The 23241-nt window shown below is 39.0% G+C and overlaps 1 protein-coding gene across 1 annotated transcript in view; it reads right to left on the reverse strand.

Moving 5' to 3' along the window:
- adamts14 (ADAM metallopeptidase with thrombospondin type 1 motif, 14) overlaps positions 1-23241 on the reverse strand; it is a 63108-nt gene that overhangs the window by 34262 nt on the left and 5605 nt on the right. The window contains exons 3-4 of the mRNA XM_030754710.1: positions 12176-12332; positions 5470-5666 (exon numbers count right to left, since the gene is read on the reverse strand). Of these exons, the coding sequence (XP_030610570.1) occupies positions 5470-5666; positions 12176-12332 (354 nt within the window). The remainder of the gene's footprint in view (positions 1-5469; positions 5667-12175; positions 12333-23241) is intronic.

A 23241-nucleotide genomic window follows, 5' to 3' on the forward strand; every position in this document is an offset into this window, starting at 1 on the left:
CCATGAACACCACAGCCACTCTGCACCAATCCAACAACAGTGCATTACAGTAAACTTCAAGACAGTGCTTCAAACTAACCAGTGCTTTAGCTAGCAGACACATTTTCTGCACAGAAACAGTTTGTGTGTTTGACAATATTTGTTGAGTTGTTAGAAACGTTGCATTTGAAATGACCTGCTGGTTAAAAAAAAAAAATGTTATTCCCTTTGTGCTCACTCCTCTTCTGTAGTGCTAGTTACATGCTGAAGTACCTCAGCCACAGCTTATTAACACCTGTACTAAAAAATACAGCCCACATTAACCCCTGAGTATAGTGCTTTGAATGATGCATCTCTTTGTGGGCAATAAGCACTGGTGATGGATCCAACAATAGGATTGTCTTTTATGTGTTATTGTTCCTTCCATCAAATCGATGTTTGATGGCACTTATTAATAATAACTGCCCTCAAATGTCCAAACCCAAAGTAATGAGCCTGTTTTGAAAATGTGAGTAGAAAGCAGAGATATTTGTGTTAAAATATAGGGAGTAAAAGTAAAAAATTGCCAGAAAAATAGATACTCAAGTGAATGACAGATATCTGAAAATTCTACTCAAGTACAATAACAAAGTATTTCTACTTTGTTATAGCCTGTCTCTAGACATAACTAATGCAAACTGTATTATGGTAACCCTTTTGACTGGTACTGTATACAGAGAGAGATTTACAATTTTATTTTCTAGATATGAAGTTGTTGCTGCCTGGTTCATCTGTGTATTTAGGCTTCCAAAGGTTGGTAGGTTCAAAATCTATCAGCAAGTTATGGCATGATTACTGTGTCACAGTGAATTATGAGTGGCATTATCTTGTTTCCCTTTATTATCAGTGTATCCTAAAGGAGGTAATAAAGGAAGCATTGAAACACCTTTCCTCTGTATTTTGAGAATTTTACACTTATCCAGTTCAAGATCATGGGGGTTACTGGAGCTATCTCAGCTTACACAGGGCGAGAGGCACAGGGTTAACGCATAGAGACAAACAAACACTCCTGCTCAAATTCACACCTACAGCCTATTAATCTAACATGCATGTCTTTGGATTATGGGAGAAAAAAAGCTCACATAGCCACAGGGAGAATGTGCTAACTTCACATTCACTTTGTTTTTGGATGCTTTTCTTTAAATATGCCTGAAATTTTTTCAGTATAGTAGCTAAAAAACATTGAAACCATAGTTTTAAAGATCTGGTAGAAATAAAGGCTGATAATAAATTTTGATGCATTAAATTATTCATAGTTATTAATTATTAATAATTTGCTGGTCACAAAAAAAAAACTGATGATGCTTTTATTGGTCTTATATGTTTTCTTTGTGGGTATACATCAGTGGTAGAGCATTTGACTGCATGTCAAGAGGTCTCTGGTTTAATTCCAAATTCTCCCCTTGGAAGCTCCACACCGGAATGTTAAATAAAAGCACTTGTATAATTGGCTGATTGAGACTTGTAGTAAAAAGGTGCTTTGAATTCTTAGAGTAGAGAAGTGCTATATAACTGCCATTTACCATTTTGCTGATAACTCCTCAGCCTGTTCCTGCCTCCTAATGGCATACCGCACCAATCTAGAAAAGGTCATTGATGATTGGTCTCACTGGACACTGAAACTTAAAAGAGCCCTGAAGTGAAGTCCAATAATTGAAATGATGCAACAGCAGATCCGCTGTCATGAAAATAATCCCCAAAACAGAACAGTACATAAGTATAAACAGCTGCAAGGACCAGTCACCCATATGGCCAACATGATACAAAAGAAACATAGAAAGCAATTAGATGGCACAGACTTGGTAAAAGCTTTCATTGTCAAAGCATCAGATTTTTTTCTTAATTTCATTTCACAAAGTCTCTCTTTTTTTTTTAATTTAAAGAGAGATTATTTTTGTGTGGTTGTGTGTGCGTGTATGTGTATGCGTAAATTTAACTTTAGAGTATCTTTATTACTATGTACATTTATGTTCATCATGATCTCCACACTAGAAGCATAGCGTGTTGTCTTGTGTCTGCTCATAAAAGGCAGAACTTTCCACTTTCCAGATACTGCAAACAGAACTACGGAGTCCAACTTCTTTGCTAAAAAAAGCCAACAATTGGGTGTCAGTACGCTTTGACCAGGTAAAAATTATGACCATGCTGAACAAAAGCTATGTCACCAAAGAAAGGCTATCCCAGCTGAAGTCCAAATTTGTTCAGGGACACAGGGTTGCACCCAAGAATTTAAGCAAATATCCCATTCACAGAAGCACGTTCAGGTCAATGCATGCTGTAAAGAATGACCCCAAATTCTCTTGGATTCTTTACAATAGAGGTTCTTGGACTGGTCTATGCTGACCTGCACGCTGTACTATATATATGTTTATAGTAGGTCATAATGAGGACTAATTAATATACTGGCATAAAGTGATGACATTTGTGAACACTAAAGTTGCTATTCTTTTTTTTTTTCTCAGATCTGTGCAAAAACTTCTACCACAGGATAATTACAAAGCCATGAGGAGCACACAGCAGACTGAAACGGGACTCTTGTGGCTAAAAATGAGAGTAGCAGCTGCTGGTTAAATGCACTAGGTGTCTCTGGCTTGTGTACAGCATCACATCAACATTTACAAAACCTGGTCCATGGTTAAACAACACGGCCATTGTGTAGCAGGCACCTCGGCAGTCAACCTTGGCTTTGTGCAGACAGGATGTTCAGTAATCAATCCCTCAGGGAGAGTTTCTCCAGGTGGTACTACACGTTTTGCAGCCATGGACCAGGGATTCAGAGGGATTTTAGTGAGCACTTTCAGACACAGCAAGCCTGTGGCTTACCAGTGGAACCAAAGAGTTTTGACCCTCGTTTGTTTAAATGGCACTTTTCTTTCACCAAGTTGCTCGTTTCTCTCATCAATGGTAAGTGGAGTATATGGATACTACATTTAAAACTTGATTTGATTTCACATTAAATCTCAGTCAAATTTAGCTTTAAGGTCTTCCTCAATTTCACTGCTCCTGCCTGTGATATGAAATACTCTTAAGTGCTAATCAGAGAGCACTAGACACCAAGGACCGATAGTTACAGAGAGTACATTTACAGCCACTTCACAGTATAATCAGCCAAAGTCATTAAAAGTCAAATAGTTCTCTCTAAAGAAGACGTTTGGGAATGGAATGTGAATATAATATCCTAATTAAATAAACACATCATTCCATGTAAGCAGAGCTTGGCAGTGTGAGTGGACTTCTGGCATTGGTTTCCATGACTGCCCTGAACAGCTCCCAGTCAACTTTCTAATTGGTCTAGCGCAGCTAATCAGACCACCATGCAGGGTCCGAATGGTAACTGTTACAGAGTGAAACCAGCACCCTGTGAAAATCTGACTTGGGGGATTTGGGCTCAATAAGTAGATTATGGTGGTAGGAGCTGGTGGAACCCATAATGAATGAGCTGAGAGTTTCTTTTCCCTTTCTCTTATTGGTAATCCATCAAGTGCGACAGAGTGGGGGTCATGGGGAAAAGTGTGGCGAATTCTGATATCAAAGGAGGACAACGAGGAAAAAGTATCTCCACAACTTATATATACACACACACTATTTTTGCATTGATAAAAATTCAGTTTAATAATCATTTTTGAACAAAAATGCCATATTGTTTATTTTAAGGTTCTTAGTTGTTATGATTGTTGATACTGTCTGCAGACTGATTTTTTTTTTTAAACCTTTATTTTACCAGGCAAAATGTTAAATGAGACCTAGCTGACAACGTTATCATTACAGATTAATTACAAATGACCCAACACATAGACGCTCTGTTCCCCAGCACAGGCCAAGAAGTCGAGCCTAATCTCAATCCTGGTACATCAGCACAGAACATCTGTTGCTGCTGCCCCTGCAAGCTGCTTTGCAACCCATCTCCACTCCAGTTCCTCTTTTTTATGCTATGGCTGATTCAATCAGTGTCTTTGTCTGTCATCATTCTTGCCTTCTCTGTTCTCTATGGGGCTCTTGATGCTACGCTCTCCATGTTAACCTTGCCAAACGTGCACGTGATTCCCAAACATCTGAACCACCAAATATCAATGACTGCAGACCAGGGTTATTATAGTTAACGAAAACGAACGAAATAACGAAAACTGAAATTGAAAAAACATTGTCGTTAACTGAAATAAATAAAAACTATAATTAAAAGGAAAAAACGATAACTAATTAAAACTGAATTGCGAGTTTACAAAACTAACTAAAACTAACTGAAATTATCGATAAGCTGACTTTCATTTACTTGTTTTTTTTTTTTTTTAAGCCTTGTGGATTGATATGAAATCATTTTTTCCGCTCTCCGAGTTTAAGCTGGGAGCGCCACAGGACAACTGTGTGTGTGAGTGCGCATGTGCGTGCGCTCACCGCGCTGGTCCGCAAAGTAATAGCTGCGGTCTGCCGAGAAAGCGGCAGAGTCCCGTATGGAGGTTCTTTGAGTACAAACACCTGCACACGACCACAAGGTAATTAACACTCACAATCCAGCTACACAAGCATAAATGTGGACATGAGGTCGGCAAGTTCCGTAGGCTATGTACAGAGGCCGCAAAGACCCTGCAGGTTTAATTAGCAGCATCTAACCAAGCTAGCTCCAAAACAGAAGCAGCTTCAGGTGGTGAGAACATCAGGATGCAGCTGGATTTGAGCTTTGACTCCTTCAAAGAGTTTGTTTTTGTCACCACATGTAGCTGTTGTTAATCTACTGCACTGATGCTGAACTTTATTGTGGAGTTTATTGTAGAATTTATTGAGTTTGGGAGTTCATGTTTTTCTTTGTTTCTCCCTGTTGATGTTCATGTGTGTCCTTAATATTACACACATTTAGCATGTCTTGTGAACAGTTGGTTGTTGAATATATTTCTTTAAACTGTATCTTTTGTCAAGTTTTCATTACACAATAGTCACTTTTGTGCCTTGAATCTTGCACCTGATTAGGTATGAAAATACTAAAACTAATACTGAAACTAACTGAAACTAACTAAAACTAAGCATGAAACCAAAAATAAAAACTAATAAAAACGAGCAAAACCACTCTGAAAACTAATTAAAACTAACTGAATTAAAGAAAAAAAAGTAAAAACTAACTAAAACTAAACTATAATGTAAAATCCAAAACTATTATAACCCTGCTGCAGACTGAAATAATGATCTGACACATTTTTGACTATACTGGTATTAATCTACTGTATTTCAAATTTTTATAACTTGTTTACTAAGTTTTTGTAACTTTTGTTTTATTGCAATTTCATGTCTTCGCTTTGAAGTGTGAAACTAAGCTCAACTTTTCACAATTTATGGAATTCTTAGACCAAATAATATGCATATTAGTCAACACTGCAACTCTAAAAATGCTTCATGTTGAGACTGAAAGCAAGCAATAGTTGAAAAGAATCTCATAGGCTAGTTGTGTAAGAAGAGACTTACGATGTTCATGAGCGTCAGAACATAATTCTGGACATGTTCTTTGCCGTGGAAGCGGACCACCGAGTCATCAACAGCCAGCAGCACCTCGATGTTGTAGTCATCTTTCTTCGCATGCCTCCTCTTACGCTCAGACTCAGAAAGTTTATGTTCAACAAGATCCAGAGCTGCAGGGAGGGCTGCAATTCCAATGTCTGCCACTGCAAAATATGACCAGGATGTCAATGAAAGCCAATGAACAGACAATGTGACATAAAACAAATGTCTGTCTTTGGGTCAAAGGATAAGCAGCAGGAGTCCTTTGGGCTTGTTGAAATGGCTAAGGGCGCTATATTTTCTAAACCACATCACATTCCCTTAAAGTCATAAACTGTTGCTTCTCAAGAAAAAATAAACAAAGGAGACTTCTCATTTCCCCACATGCAGCTTATGTGCTTATATAAACTCTTTTTGAATGAATATCAGCTAAATTACACCAAAAAAAAAACCTTTAGCAGTTTTCTGTATGTGTGATATATACAGTGGGTACTAAAAGTATTCAGACCCCTTTAAATTTTTTACTCTTTGTTTCATTGTAGCCATTTGCTAAAATCAAAAAAGTTCATTTTATTTCTCATTAATGTACACTCAGCACCCCATCATGACAGAAAAAAAACAGAAACGTAGAAATGTTTGCAAATTTATTAAAAAAGAAAAACTGAAATATCACATGGTCATAAGTATTCAGACCCTTTGCTGTGACACTCATATTTAACTCACATGCTGTCCATTTCTTCTGATCCTCCTTGAGATGGTTCTTCTCCTTTATTGGAGTCCAGCTGTGTTTAATTAAACTGATTGGACTTGATTAGGAAAGGCACACACACCTGTCTATATAAGACCTCACAGCTCACAGTGCATGTCAGAGCAAACGAGAATCATGAGGTCGAAGGAACTGCCCAAGGAGCTCAGAGACAGAATTGTGGCAAGTCAAACTGAGCAATCGTGGGAGAAGAGCCTTGGTGAGAGAGGTAAAGAAGAACCCAAAGATCACTGTGGCTGAGCTCCAGAGATGCAGTAGGGAGATGGGAGAAAGTTCTACAAAGTCAACTATCACTGCAGCCCTTCACCAGTCAGGGCTTTATGGTAGAGTGGCCCGACGGAAGCCTCTCCTCAGTGCAAGACATATGAAAGCCCGCATAGAGTTTGCCAAAAAACACATGAAGGACTCCCAGACTATGAGAAATAAGATTCTCTGGTCTGATGGGATGAAGATTGAACTTGTTGGCATTAATTCTAAGCGGTATGTGTGGAGAAAACGAGGCACTGCTCATCACCTGCCCACTACAATCCCAACAGTGAAACGTGGTGGTGGCAGCATCATGCTATGGGGGTGCAGGGAGAGGGCGACTGGTTGCAATTGAAGGAAAGATGAATGTGGCCAAGTACAGAGATATCCTGGAAGAAAACCTCTTCCAGAGTGCTCAGGACCTCAGACTGGGCCGATGGTTCACCTTCCATCAAGACAATGACCCTAAGCACACAGCTAAAATAACAAAGGAGTGGCTTCAGAACAACTCTGTGACCATTCTTGACTGGTCCAGCCAAAGCCCTGACCTAAAACCAATTAAGCATCTCTGGAGAGATCTGAAAATGACTGTCCACCAACGTTCACCATCTAACCTGACGGAACTGGAGAAGATCTGCAAGGAAGAATGGCAGAGGATCCCCAAATCCAGGTGTGAAAAACTTGTTGCATCATTCCCAAGAAGACTCATGGCTGTACTAGTTCAAAAGGGTGCTTCTACTCAATACTGAGCAAAGGGTCTGAATACTTATGACCATGTGATATTTCATTTTTTCTTTTTTAATAAATTTGTGAAAAATTTCTACATTTCTGTTTTTTTCTGTCGAGATGTGCTGCTGAGTGTACATTAATGAGAAATAAAATGAACTTTTTTGATTTCAGCAAATGGCCGCAATGAAACGAAGAGTGAAAAATTTAAAGAGGTCTGAATACTTTCCGTACCCACTGTATGTACAGCATATCTTTCAGTGGCTGAGTTTGTTAGAAATGTAATGCTAATTGGTAACCATAAATTATGTGAACATGGATTTTATAGACTAAAGCCATGGCATAATGTGTAAGATGCAACAGGTGTTTCGACAGAAACTATGACGTCAAATGAAAAACACAGTGACCCACACATCTGAAACAAACACTTGATAAACTTGAAACTGAAATGCTGCCATTTGAGACACCAGACAGGTAATGAACACCGAGAAAACCCTCAGGGGGAACATACACTATATTGCCAAAAGTATTCATTCATTTACCTTAACACGCAAATGGGATTAAAATGATGTTGGCCCACCCTTTGCAGCTATAACACCTTTCTTCCAGAAGCACATTTGTGAGGTCAGACACTGACGTTGGACAAGAAGGCCTGGCTTGCAGTCACCGTTCTAATTCATCCCAAAGGTGTTCTATTGGGTTGAGGTCAGGACTCTGTGTAGGCCAGTCAAGTTCTTCCACACAGATGTACTCATCCATGTTTTTTTTTTTAATGACCTCCCTTTGTGCACAGGTGAGCGGTCATGTTGGAACAGAAAGGGGCGATCCTCAAACTGTTCCTACAAAGTTGCGAGCATGAAATTATCCAAAATGACTTGGTATGCTGAAGCTCCTTACGCTGCTTTCACTGGAACTTAAGGGGCCAACCCCAACTCCTGAAATGCAACCCCACACCATAATCCCCCCTCCACCAAACTTTACACTTGGCACAGTGCAGTTAGACAAGTACCGTTCTAACAGTAACCACCAAGGCCAGACTTGTCCAACAGATGAAGCTCTCTATGCACTGTCCTTGAGCTAATCTGCAGTCCACATAAAGTTTAGAGGTCTGTAGTGATTGACTCTGCAGAAAGTTGGCAACTTCTGCGCACTATGTGCCTCAGCAGCTGCTCTCTGTGATTTTACGAGGCCTAACACTTCGTGGCTGAGATGACATTGTTCCCAATTGCTGATTGGCACACCTGAACCCAAAGATGTGCATGGTTGAGTGAATACTTATTATTGGCAATATAGTGTATCACACCAAAAGTTACATGATAACAGAAACTGCTTAGTCTTTTTTAATAAGATTATGGATCTGTGTGAAAACAAATATTAATAGATAATAATCAGATTTTTATATGCATGAATTTTTTTCATCAGCAGATCTTATGTAAGCAGCAACCCTGCCTCATTATTTTGTCAGACTTCACTGAAAAATATCACAAGCTTCAAAAGTAATTTATATCAATGCAAATGATCAAACACACAAACCAAGACAGAATCTTTTTGATAGAAGAAATACCATCCATTGAAACATCTCACCACATTAAAGCATAACAAATTCCTAGCATGTTCTTCAAAAATATGAATTTAAATCTTTTGTAAGAGTCCACATTTTGTAATTTCACATTTAAAACAGTAAAGATTCGAGCCTGCCAGATACAAATATAAACATTACAACTAAGTTGCACACAGGAAAAGAAGTTTTTAAAGAAGAAAAACACATAAAATAAAAGGATCAATGCACTGCTCTAGAAGCCCTATTTTAACAGATGTCTCTAGGCAAATCTCCAAGAGAAACAATTTATTCTAAATTTAAAAATAAATAATAGAATGCATCACACATGACATCTCTTTTACAGCACCGTGGCTGAGGAGCCTAAATTAAGATAATTGCATTCAACAATTTAAAAAAAGACAGCATTTAATCTGCCAAAATATTTTTTTCATTTTTTTGTTCACTTTAACTTATCATTATGAGGAGCTGATTGCTCAGTGTAACACCTAATCTATAGAATAATCTGTTTTGATTCCCATAAGCCAGACTCTCACTAGGTCAGGGATCCTCAAATCCAGGCCTCAAGGTCCAGTGTCCTGCAGGTTTTAGATGTGTCCCTGATCCAACACACCTGAATCAAATGGCTGAACTACCTCCTCAGTAAGCAGTCAAGTTCTCCAGAGTCCTGCTAATGACTTCTATATTTGACTCAGGTGTGTTGAAGCAGAGACACATCTAAAACCTGCAGGACACTGGACCTCGAGGCCTGGAGGTGAAGATCCTTGCACTAGGCAATTCCTTTTGTTTCCGGGTAGGAAATCTACCAGAAATGAGACTCGTTTTGTGCAGCTACAACAGGAAAATCATTGCACTTTTTCTCCCATGAGCACTATTGATATATTTCCCCAAGAAGCCAAAATAATGAGCACTGTAACGACTGGAGCTTCTGTGAAAACTGTACCTGGGCAAGACAAAAAGAGACGACTCTGTTATCTAAAGAGACAGCGGCGAGAAGACAGGAAAGCCGGGAGGGAGAACAGAGGGAAGACACAGTATACGGCCTCTGGGCCTGTGCAATAGCCTTACACCATGTGATTCACCTGCTCAACCTGATGAGCCATACTGGCACCCCATGTTACTTTGTTTATGAATTTTATTTTTGGACTTCTGGATTTCTCATCCAGCAATAATGGTAAGGTTTCTGTTTCCAGAGTCTTCCTTCACATGTCCTCAATCCACAATCATTTTCTGACGCTGGGATTTTAAACAAAACTTGCTTACATAGCCTAACACATCGAGGTGTTGTTATCTGGTTTGGTTGTCATGTAGTGCTACTTAAAGTAGTAAACAAATTAACTGTATTTCTATTAAGTACAGTACAGACTATCGAATGAATATAGTCACCAAATGACAGTGACATAGAATAAAATATTATTTTGGTTTAAGGACATTTTGACTGTGACCATGAGATTATCAGTGATATTATGAAAAGTTTACACAAAGTTAAGTTGAAGATTCATCTCAATGATGCCACATACAGGAAGCTGCTTCTTTCCTCTGGGAATCAGCAGGTGATTACTGGAGGTATTTTGTACAGGTACATAAACAGCATGAGCCTCTGCAAGATAGCATTAAAAAACGGTAAAAGATGACAACAGTATTAAAGGACATTCCCCTTGTGGATGCAGATCCAACTACAGATAGATGTGCTACTTTATAGGAGAACGTAGCCCACTTAGATAAAACCTGCAATGCAGTTCACAACAGCATTTGAAAAGCAGGGTTGTGGCTGTGAATGAGTGATTTGACTACAATTCTTACAAAGAATATATGATCTAGGGAGCAACAGATTAAAAGTAAATCACCGAGGCTTACAGCTACAGAAAATTTGCAAGGTTAGTAAGAGCCTCCCACCAGATGCTCAAGCTATTTTTGCAGGAAGAAAGGAATAGAGAAGGAATTCATGATGGAACTGAATCATTTGACTGCAAAGGAAAGGTCACTCCTCAATCTGGCTCTCCTAAATTCCCCAGTCCCCAGTAATATCACTGAACCCTGATTTCCTCATTTTACCAGCTGGTGTAGTGAGCTGAACTGCCTCTGCTTATAGGTCTGTAGAGGTGCAGGGTTAAGTAAACACATCACAGAAAATATAAGGCTACTTCATTCAAATGATTTTTTGTCAATGTTACATTAACATTACATTATGCTGTAATAAGGGCTAGAGTTCAGTGTTTTTCAAATGAATAATTCAAATATTTTGAGTACCTCAAAAAAGTTTGTCAGTACTTAGAGATGCTGTCAAATGTCTGGTCAGATCCAAAATATTGGGTACTTAAAAGCTAATTAAAAACTTTTTTCATACTTATGCCAACTGAAACTTTGTAAGATGGCTTTTTATGTTTAGAAAAGTCAAATGACATCAGAGGATTGGCATGTCTTCACAAAGTTACATTTTGTTCCTTTTTACAGTGCAATGTACACACAAACAAACACAATACTGTCACCTTTTAAAGTTGTCATAGCTCTATCTAAAACATCTTGCAACATTGGAACATTAGAGGGTGTTATTGCTATATATATATATATATATATATATATATATATATATATATATATATATATATATATATATATATATATATATATATATATATATATATATATTAAAAAAGTGCAACCTGTCTCTTTACAATAGGAAACTGGTTGCCAACTGGTTGTTTTCTGGTTGTATTCCTGTATAAAAGCAAGGTTGCTGAGTACCTATATCATTTTGCAGCAACTAAATTTCTGTTTAATATGGATTTCTGTGCAACAGACAGCAACAGTTTTCATGATTTATTGCAGTTAATCACCATATTATCACAGAGTGCATGTAATTGCCAACTTGACACCATTCGCTTGCATCTTGATGCAGCAAAGTTGTGTTGAGGACAGCAAGTGACTCCAAGTGCTCGCAGACTTGGCTCTCGTCTTCAAAGCAGCCATTTCAAAAGCAACCAGATCACATGCTGCAGTCTGAAGCCAACATCTCCTTGGTGTGACTGTAGCATTAATGTTTGCGAGACTGCTTTGTTTGTATCTTTCTGGCTGTTATCACCCTTTGTTCTGAGTGGCACTGCTTTATGCAAACTGATTAAAACTCCACCAAGTAATGTAATAAATAGGTCAGTGTTGTTTTTATTATTTTGTTAATTATGAAGTAAGTACTGTCATTATTCGCTGTTATTCTGTTTGTTATATGCTTCTGTGACTAATGCGTTGACCTTCAAGACATAATCTTAGTTCTTCACTTACTCATATGTCTTTACTCGCCCAGCGCACACAGTCACTACACTGAAACCTACATATAACGTTTTGTTTCCACTTACGTCACACTCCCTCTCCTCGCCTACCTTCATTGTGGAGGTCTTCCCTCTGCTGGCCTGTCTCCCGCTTGATGGCTGATCTGCGGTAGACCACGTGGACACGCCCCTTCACTTCCACATCCTGCTGGCCCTTCTCAAGGGGTTCAATGAAAAACTCTCCATTATCAGTCCGGATCAGGCCTGCCTGGAAAAAGAGAGCTCAAAATGAGTGTACCACTCCTCCTTGAAAGTACGATTTCTCCACTGGAGCCAGTAATTATGGTGTCCCTGATCAATTGGAAGATTTAGCAAAGGGCTGACCATGTGGAATGACGCAGGTAGACATAATTTGGGGCCCTCCAAGATTCACTGAATGTCACTGTGATTTCACCCTGAATTAAATGATGAGTAGTTATATTGCAGTTGTGCGTTATGGTTCCATTTACCTTAAGTTTTAAAGAGTTCATAAAAATCCTTTCAGCTGGATAGTCTTACAAGCATTCATGACAATCCGGGATGCTCACAGAATTCGAAGCCTCTACTGAAGCTTACAGTTTGCTTTGTGATATACCGACTTTCTCTCAACCTGGATTTTTCAGTGTGCTCTGCTTGAATTAGAAACTTCCCAGTGTCAGCTACCCCCAGAGAGCAGCTCTGACCTTGCTGCTTATATCCAAAGGTAAGTATACACCAAGAAGATTACTGGAACAGTAAGTTTCAAGTGGATATGGAAATATTGACCTATCATTCTCTTTAATCAACACTCAACATTTATTTTAGCAGCACTGAATTATGGGTTTGGAAAAACAGTCATGTTTGCCTCTTCCAAAGTGGATTTCTCCTTTAAGCAATGCGGAATGTCAGTGAAAAAAAAGATCTCTGATTCAGTGGGAAAGCAAACCTGATATTTTAAGTTTATTTGTATAACTACAATAAGTCTTTTGCTATACAGTGTTTGAAACATATAATAAACTTAACAGATTTTTTTTTCTAACAGCATAATAATATCTGGTTTGACACTTTAAATGTGACTCTGAGAAGGGAATAAAAGACCTTATTTAGACAACAAAGAGGTTCAGTCTTCTGTTCTGGACCTCTTTGTTGTATACTTAATGCAACTCAGAATACATTCAGTGCATAACTCCAGTCAAGTCATGATATAAGCAGGAAAATAAAAATCAAAGTGAGTTTTAACCACATGTTTGTGTTTCCATCCTGGTTACCTCGTTTAAGGTTGCATTTATTGAGAACATAAGTTGGTTGATTACAATAAATTCCCATCTATTAGGTTTTAAAGTTTTCTTAGGTAATGTTTCTGTAATTTGTTTATAATGACAGTCAAGTTTCAATAGTGTATGCTGTCACTCCACAAATAGAGATGAGAAAAGAGGCTCTTTCTAAATAAAATTTTAATGAAACTGCAATAACAATTTTTTGGACGAAGAATAACCAACAGGACAAAGAAAACAGTGGAAAGCAAAAAGGAAAAAAACACTCAGGAATGAATGTAAATGCTAAAAACTACGCTCAGAGCACAACTCCAAGGATTAACGTGGAAATCATGACATAGTATTCATTTATGACTACCTACATATGCTATTTCACTCTTTACAAACTCCTGGGTATATATCTGTCTCTTTAGCTCCAAAATAGTCAGCTACAGTCAAAGCTCAAACGCACATTCTGTGTGAGCGGGTAACGCTCAGTTTAGCACAGTTTAAATAGACCTGCCTGCTGGAGCTGAATGAATCCAAGCAGTAAAAGGGCTGAAAATGAGTGGAAAATGGTAATAAACGTTGTATAGATGCAGTTGTGTGAAAAAGAAAGTTTTCACAGGACACTATGCAATCATGTGAAAAACTAAGTACAACTCCATGAAAGAACCACCTTTAACAGCAATAACTTGAAGTAATGACTTTATCAGTCTCTCACATCGTCGTGGAGGAACTTGGGCCCATTTGTGTTTACGACATTGCTTCGGTTTATTGAGGTTTGCAGGCATTTGTTTATCCACAGTTGTCTGAGGTCTGGACCATGACTGGGCCATTCCAATGACTTGAGTCTTTTCTTTTTCAGCCATTCTGTTGTAGATTTGTTGGTGTGCTTGGGAGCATTGCTGCCAGACAGATGGACTCACATTTGCCTCTAGAATACTCTGGCATACAGAGGAGTTTATGGTCGACTCAGTGACTGCAAGGTGCCCAGGCCCTGCGGCGACAAAACAAGTTAAAAATCACCACTCTATCACCGTGTTGACAGCTGGTAGGAGGTAACATGATGCTGTGCACTATAGCCAAACATCTCCACTTTGGTCTCATCTGTACAAAGGACATAGTTCGAGAAGTCTTGTGCTTTGTTCAGATGCAACTTTGCAAACCTAAGCTGTGCTGCCATGCCCTTATTAGACAGAAGAGGCTTACTCCTGGCAACCCTTTCAAATAAGCCATACTTGTTCAGTCTTTTTCTAATTGTACTATCATGAGCTTTAACATATAACATGTTAACTGAGGCCTGTAGAGTCTGAGGTGTTGCTCTTGGGGGTTTGTTTTGTAATTTCTCTAAGCATTCCACAGGCTGACCTCAGGGTGAATTTGCTATGATGTCCACTCCTGAAAAGATTGTGGCATTGTGTTAACACACAACTGAATGCTCCACACCAGCAAACTGCCAAAACCTCTGCTCTTACAGAGGCGGTCTCATTTCCTGATGATCAATTAATCAACTACATTTGATTAGCAACACCTGATTGCTACTTATCCTCCTAACTCCTATGGAAGCAGTAAAGGCATAATTAATTTTTCAAAGAACTGCATCGGGTCCTGTGAACACTTTTTCACATAACTGTAAAATAAACTGCAGTCAAGTGTGACGCATGTAAGAGTGCTCACTACAAATGTGGCCTCTTTTATACCTAGCATTAACATGTTTTCTCGCATCCTGTTATTCGACATCGAAACAGAGAAGTTCATCAGTACAGGGGGTAATCAACCTGTTTTCATATAATCAAAGTTATTCATAAGTAGCCAGAAAAGTTCATGTTAATTGCTAATCAAAGCTTTTTGTGATTGGTTGTTGCTACAGCGGAGTAACACTGGGCACTGTCAAGCAAGCAAAATGTAAAATGTGGCCCAGACTACCTCTGAGTGTGTTCTAAGCAATCACAAAACATTGTCAATAGAGCACGCAATCTCAACACACAACTGATGTAATTGTACAATACATGTCACAAGCTTTGCATTGAACTGAGGCAGTGTATTTGACTGAGTCAGACACGAATGGGACTGAAAAAAGCAACTGAAATGCCTCCTATGTTGACTTGCTACAAAAACTTCACCCATAAAGGTTGAATTTAGCTCTATTTTGTCTGTGTTGTTTCACATTCACACCCACTAGTGATTTAGAGTTACTAATCTGATCTAATCTAATTCCTCTGAACTGTGAGAAGATCTTCAAAAGACTGGCAGGAGGAAACTCTGGAGACACAAATGTCCATAAAATATGCAAGTGGTGGGTTTAAATTTACAGAAAACATTGTTTGCTTGCGTTTCTAGTCACACTTTACTGGAAACTCTTTCCAGTAAAGGCATATCCACAGAAAAACAAAACAGATAATAAGAAGAAGCAATAATCCAGTGTCAGAGAAAGTCAATGCCGTATCTTACAAAACAATTAAGAAGTTGAGACTTTGCTTCTGTCTAGTGTCTTATTTTTATTAAGCCTGTACTGTGTGTATATGCTGTATTTTTCATAATTCTGCCTTTGACTAAGAGAACAAAGGTACCCAGGCTATCATTATCCTCCTGAAGCAGGCACACCAACAAGACTTTGGCAAGAATGTGTGTATTTACAGCCGCAAAAAGAAATCTAAATACAGAGCAGTAAATAGAGCAAAAAAAAAAAGGGAGAGGAAGAAAAAAATCCTCAGCGCACCATCACTTGGGACGTACGATACAAAAGCCATGAACTTGAGGGTGGACATGTGACAGTTAATGCAAAGAGGAGTGAAAGAATCTGTCCAGCCCCTGACCAGGAAATGCCAAGTAAGACATGCTCCAGTGCTTCCTCTGTGGTCTCTTATTTCAACAGTGGGTAAAAAGTGAAGTCGGTCTGTTCAGGGAGAGAGAAGCAGCATCTGGACAGGCCTACAGAGACACCAAATGTAAACATTTGCAAATCTACAGTTAAGGCTGATTTAGGCAATAACATAAGTTATATAACTGAATCTATGACCTACCTACAGTTATTGTATAAAGATCAGTGTTTCAGCTGTGATGTAGCTCAAAACAAAAAACAGAACATGAATCCTTCAGTATAATTTGCTTGTTCCAGTTGCTTACATTTAAATATTTGCTGCTAATATTTCTTCTTCTTATTAAATTCTGAATTATAAAACTGAAATTTCTCACAACTCGAATGAAGACGCACACATTGCAGTGACATTAATAGACGAAACACAAAAACAGCTTATCTATGTCGGTGGAGGTTAAGTGATAAAGTGGTCTACACAGCCTCATCCACATGAATTATTGAGCGTTGACCTCAGCGTGTGGTTTAGCTTGCTTCGCCTAAGTTATGAAAAACACTCTGAAGTTGAGGCCTCCGGCCGTGTCGCTGCGACCACCTCAGCTCACCAGAGTATTAAATTCCACACATAAGCTAGAGCAAATTTGAAGATGGATATTTACTGTACGTAATTTCTGACAGATTTTTTTGGCCAGTTACCTGCTCAGTGTAGCATACACACCAATGCAGGGAAGAAACAGGGTGAGGACTGGTGAAATCTCTCCGCTGCTGGAAGGCGGTCTTACTTAACAGCAAATACAGGATTCTGTGGCTAATTTGCTTGGTTTCAAAATTGTGACTGGGCACAGTAAAGTAAAATTCAATACACAACCACAAACAAACTCCCCCCCAAAATTTGATTTAAATTAAACAAGTTTGTATGCATTGCCTGTGTATCATCCTGTGTACCATCTGCATCTCTACTACAAAGAGAACGGTGCCCTAGTATCTTAATTCTGACTAATATAATATATCAAGCCTATATAAGTAGAGTCCAGGAGTACATTTTTGAAGCTCAAAATAAGCATAATGGCCCCCTTTGAAAATACAAATGCAACTGTTTTCTCATCATAAAAGTGTCCAAGTATCTCTACAGCCATCAGCAGTATTATCAGATGCTGTAATAATTTCTGACTGCGTTCAGCAACAAGGAGTCAAAATGAAAAATCTGGTTCTGCTCCAGATATAAGAAACTCTCATTCAAAATCCTGCAGACTACACTAACAACTAAATGCACAGCAACAGTGTGTCCTGTAACTCATACGCTTTTCTGTCTAAATGACTTACAGCATTGTTTTGCTAAATTATCTAATTATCCTTATATTTAATATTAAATAATGAATGAATATTGATTCCAACCATTTAAAGAGAGACAAGCAAAAACAAGATCCTGGGCACTGAGTGAGACATATCCCTCACAATCCTCAGGTCTTAGAGGAATTACAGGCTGTTTTTCAGTCAGCGCATTATATATGAATAGCAATATGTAAACTGCACACAAAGGCAGTGTCGCAACATGCCTCTGGCATCATTCACGGTGATCTTTTTACATCATCCACTTAGATAATCTGATGGAGACAGCTCGTGTAATGCAGGAAAAGAAAACACAATCTAAAAATGGAACAAGTGCCAAGGGCTGCGGACGCTTGAGCTGCAACGTGCAAGGAAATCAAAATCCAGCTATCATTCCAGTAGCTTAACCTGTAATTAGAGATTGTTTATATAATTTTGGTTTTTAAATCTTAACCCCCAGCCTCTGAGGCCAAGCTATGTCCTTTTTTTATCATGAGGTCACACAGTTCACTTTAATGAGCGCGCCAAACAAGATGCATAACCTCAGCTTTGTTGATGAGAAGAAGAGATGGGACTTCGGACTCAATATTCATAGCATATTGGCAGCGACAGCCATGTCTGTGACGCTGGATAAAAGCTTTTGTGGCAAAAACCGGGAAGATCAGTAAGCCAGCGACTAAATCGTGGCTCAGTAGTGCTGGACTCAGCAGAGTCGAGGGTTTGAATTAATCGTATAAGACAGGTTGCGGGAGCTGGGGATTACTACTTGATTCCTTTTTACCAGCTCTCACATCTCCCTGTGCTGGGCCACAAAGGGCACGCATACCATGTGATCAAGAAGCTAACTATGAAGAAAATTGGGGTTATAATCACCGACACTCTGCATGCTCTACATTTAAATGCATGCATAATAATGTAGGCGTTAAATAGAAAACTTAACTGAGGCAAAATAGGCTGATATTAACAACAAATAGATTTGAATCCCCTTAAGAAATGCATGCATCTATTAATATACTTCTTTATTTAGTGTTTTTAATATTATTAATGGTGGTTGTAGGAGAAGTAAGTAGTAATAGCACCCTTCTACAAGAAGAAGAAGAAGAAACTAATAGAAGTAGGAGAATAAACTTTGTAGAAAGAACAGCTGTAGTGCATGAGCACCTGTTATGCAGACATAACGCAGCTGCTACAAATAAGGATTAGAGTGAGTGGAAATAAATCACATTATTGGCTGAGATGTTGGGCATCCATTGATGGAGTTCTTAATTTAGTGACTTTACCTCAGTGCCAGCAAAGTACTGGAACGCCAGAGGATCCTGGAATACTGGAGTGGGAAAAGCTCAGTACAGAGTCCCTGCAAAGATTCATGAATAGAACAATTTATGCAAGCATTTTCCATCTTCAGTGGATGGAAAATGCCCCAACCCCAACCCCACCACCACCAGTACCACCACCAGTACCACCACCACCACCCCACCAGACATACTTACAGACACACACACACACACAAAAGTAAGCCAATTCACCTCAGACTGTTGCTGGGTGGCTCTCCCTGTTTTTAACTGATGGATCCAGAAATAGCACTGTTACCATCACACATGTAATGCAAGCAGCCGATCATCTGTGCTAAATCCCAACACACGGGCAGCACCCAGTATCATCATAGCCATCACTCATCACTCCAGAACAATAGCTCTTGCTCTTCTGGAGCACATGGCTGTTGCCATCTAGCAAAGCTCATATTCAGAGTATGTGACACTGCAGATTCTTACATGTCAGTCAAATGCAAAGTATTGTTAAATGAAACTAAAAGTGTGGATCCGTTTCTAAAACACAAAGTTATTTTGAACTTTCTTTGCAAGTTCAGCTAAAAATTTTGTGACTAAAAGACCAAATATATACCAGATTAATATGCAGCTTTGCTCTACACATTGTAATGAGATTCAAATGCCATAAATCCTGCACATTTCAGCACAAGGTAGGAGACCAGGCAGTGTAATCTGTTTGTAGGAGTCATGTCCCTGGGAGCTGCTGCGCTGCAGAGGAGAAACTAGAGAGGCTTATCACTGAAATGCAGTTGCACTAAAGAGAATGAAATCACTAAAAAAAACTGCAAGGCAAGAATTATGATGAGCACTCGTGTTCTTCACCTTTTAGCACTTTGTTCATGTCATGGGAATTCAAAAAAAAAAAAACACTCTTATCTTAATTATCTACTTTTCCATAATTCAGGCTACACCTGCACTACAACAATCCCCATCCAGCTGATTATGTAGCACAGTGGGTGGGAGCCACTGCAGGTGGGCTTTGGTCGAGTAAGGGTGAAATATGTAGTGAAATCACAAAACGTTAGTAGGTGAGCCTTATACGCTTATTTTTTCTGACTGATAATATCCAACATCAATAAGAAAACACGGATTCTGTGTCATCATCTGAGTTTGTGCTCGTCCAGAATAAAACACAACCCCAGAGTTTTCAAACTCAGGAGTGTTTTCAAAAACTGCATTTAGTTTTTGAAAACAATACTGTGGACACTAGGTGTAAGCACAGATAAAGTTACAAATGTATAAGCAAAAATGTAATAGTGTATACAATGCCTCAGAATGAATTGGGTCTCCTTTGAAGTCCATCAAAAAGCTTTTGAACATTGAGTGCTGGTGGTACATTGAGACTCAGAGTGCAGCTTAAAGATTTGGCCCGCATTTAGCAATCTAAGTATATGACTCGCATTTCTATGCTTTTCAAACTCAGGCCTTTCATCAGACATGATCTTCTTTGGGTCTTTCCACATAAAGCAGACACTTCAGACTAAATAATTTGCCTCCAAGCTGTTTGTGCAACTTCAAAAATGCTGCTTGAACATACCTGCATGTGCAGACAAGTCCATGTTTATGTTGGTTTTGATGCAAGGAAACACATGTATAATATTGGTAACTGTCTGACAGCAGCCTTTTTAAAGGGTAAGTTCACCTAAATGACAAACAAAATATATTTTCCCACATCTACAGTATCAGTCAAAAGTTTGGAGACACCTTCTCATTCAGTGGTTTTTCATTATTTAAAAATTCTCTGCATTGTAGATTAATACTAAAGTCATCCAAACGATGAAGAAATACATATGGAATTATTTAGTAAACAAAAAAGTGTTAAACAAACCAGAATATTTTTTATATTTTATATTCCTTCAAAGTAGGCGCCTCTTGCTTAGATGACATCTTTACACATCTTGGCTTTTTCTCAGTCAGATTTATGAGGTAGTCATAGCCCTAATTTTCTAATCCATATTATGGCAAGAACCACTAAGCTAAGTAAAGAAATACAGCAGTCCATCATTACTTTAAGAAATGAAGGTCAGTCAATCTGAAAAATTTCAAGAACTTTGAAAGTATCCTCAAGTGCAGTCGCAAAGACCATCAAACGTTATGATGAAACTGACTCTCATCAGGACCGCCACAGGAAAGGAAGACCAAGAGTTACCTCTGTTGCACAGGATAAGTTCATCAGTTACCAGCCTCAGAAACCGCAAGTTAAAAGCACCCCAGATAGGAGCCCACCTAAATGCTTCACAGAGTTCAAGTAGTACACACATCTCAACTGGACATTATGGTTAAATTGCTGCAAAGAACAACAAGACGAAGAGAATGGCTTGGGCCAAGGAACACAATGAATGGACATTAGACCAGTGGAAATCTGTCCTTTGGTCTGATGAGTACAAATTTGAGATTTTTGGTTCCAAACGCCATGTCTTTGCAAGACACAGGAAAAGTGAGTGAATGGTTCCTATATGTGTAGTTCCCACAGTGAAGTATGGAGGAGGAAATGTGATAGTATGGGGGTGCTTTGCTGGTGACTCTGTTGGCGATTTATTCAAAATCCAAGGCACACTTAACCAGCCTGGCGACCACAGCATTCTGCAGCAACATGCAATCCCATCTGGTTTGTGCTTAGTGGGAACAATCATTTGTTTTTCAGCAGTACAATGACCCCAAACCCACCTCCAGGGCAATTTAACCAAGAAAGAGGGTGATGGAGTGCTGTGTCAGATGACCTGGCCTCTACAATCATCTGATCAAAACCCAATTGAGATGGTTTGGGATGAATTGGACCACAGAGTGAAGGCAAAGCAGCCAACAAGTGCTCAGCACCTCTGGGAACTCATCACCATTTCAGGTGATTACCTCATGAAGCTGATTGAGAGAATGCCAAGAGTGTTCAAAGCTCTAATCAAAACAAAAGGTGCCCACTATGAACAATCTAAAATCTAAAACATATTTTGGTTTTATAACACTTTTAAGTTTACTACATGTTTCCTTGTGTGTTCCTTCATAGTCTGGATGACTTCAGTATTAATTTACAATATAGGGGGAAAAAAATAAAAACACTGAATGAGAAGGTGTGTACAGACTTTTGTCTGGTACTGTATATCACACTGCTTCTCTTGTGATTTATGTTCTGAAGGACAATACTGTAACAAACCAAAATTCTTGTCTGCTTTCATTATTTTCTATGATTTATTTCTTTGAATACTGAATGCCCACAGCATCCTTTCAGTATCTCATTGAACAGTGTGAAACATAACATTAGACTGGAATCTTACAAAAAGGCAGGGTGTAGTGCAAAGTTATATAGGTGTTTAACACAACACAATAAATGTGTGTTTTGAGTAATTTGAGTAATTTCATAACACTACTGGGTTAAGCTATCAGTCTGGCTAAGGCCTCAGTCACACAGGCCTAGAGTCTGGTCAGCGACTCACTGACAACCTCCAGTTGCCAGTCGTGAAAAATGTGTATTCGCTGAGCTGTTGGTGAATGGTTGCTGGCTGTTTCCAGGTTTCTTTCAAACATAAAAAAATAAAGTGATTTCCCTATCATTTGTTATGAGTCATTATTTATGAATCCTTACTAAAATATGACAATGCAGTTCAAAAATAATCATTTTACTGTCACAAGTCAGTCACGGATTACTCATTAACAATATCCTCTGCCCCAGCTGGTTGTTGTGTTTGTAGCCCAAACTTGTATAGACAACAGGAGTTGCAGAGTTCCCCCTGGTGGATAAACTTTGCAACATGAACACACAGCATGGTTGAAGGGTGTTTCAAGCACCTCTTCTTTTCTACTCTTTAAATTTTAATTCATCAACCATTATAAATGCCAATACCCATTTATCAATAAATAGCTAATCGCGCTATAGTGTGCAGCAGTCACCCATAGTTTGCATGGAAAATGCTGACTTGCCTGCAAACACTCGCCATTTACTCTCCGGCCTATAGTGAAATAATAGGCCCCCTAAATACAAGTAAAAAGCGAAAAAGTACAACGCAAACTGGAAACAGAGAACATTCACTATCACAGTTGCTGTGGTAAAGCACAACTTTTACTCTGAGAGATTGCAGACAAGTTGGTATTTTCCATGAAAACTGTTGGTGACTACAGCGACCTGCTAGCAACCAAATCTCAAGAAGATCTTTGGTACCCCTTTCTGACCAGTTTCACCTTACCTGCTATTACTGGCAGCAACCTCCAGCAACTACTCCCCAACCAGTCGCAGAATATACGTTTATATAGCAACCAGTGCTTACCAGGGGGCTCTAGGGGCTCTAGCCCTACATGAATTGGGTTTTAGTTATTGATTTTAGATTTTACAGCAACTACCAGCAACCTCCAGGAAGCACTCAGGGAATGCACGTTTTCCCCTTGCGTTCACTTGGTTGCTAGACGGTCAAACAGGTCTCTGGGCCTGTGCAACTGAGGCCT

Source organism: Archocentrus centrarchus, chromosome 19, assembly GCF_007364275.1.
Source record: "Archocentrus centrarchus isolate MPI-CPG fArcCen1 chromosome 19, fArcCen1, whole genome shotgun sequence".
NCBI lineage: Eukaryota > Metazoa > Chordata > Actinopteri > Cichliformes > Cichlidae > Archocentrus > Archocentrus centrarchus.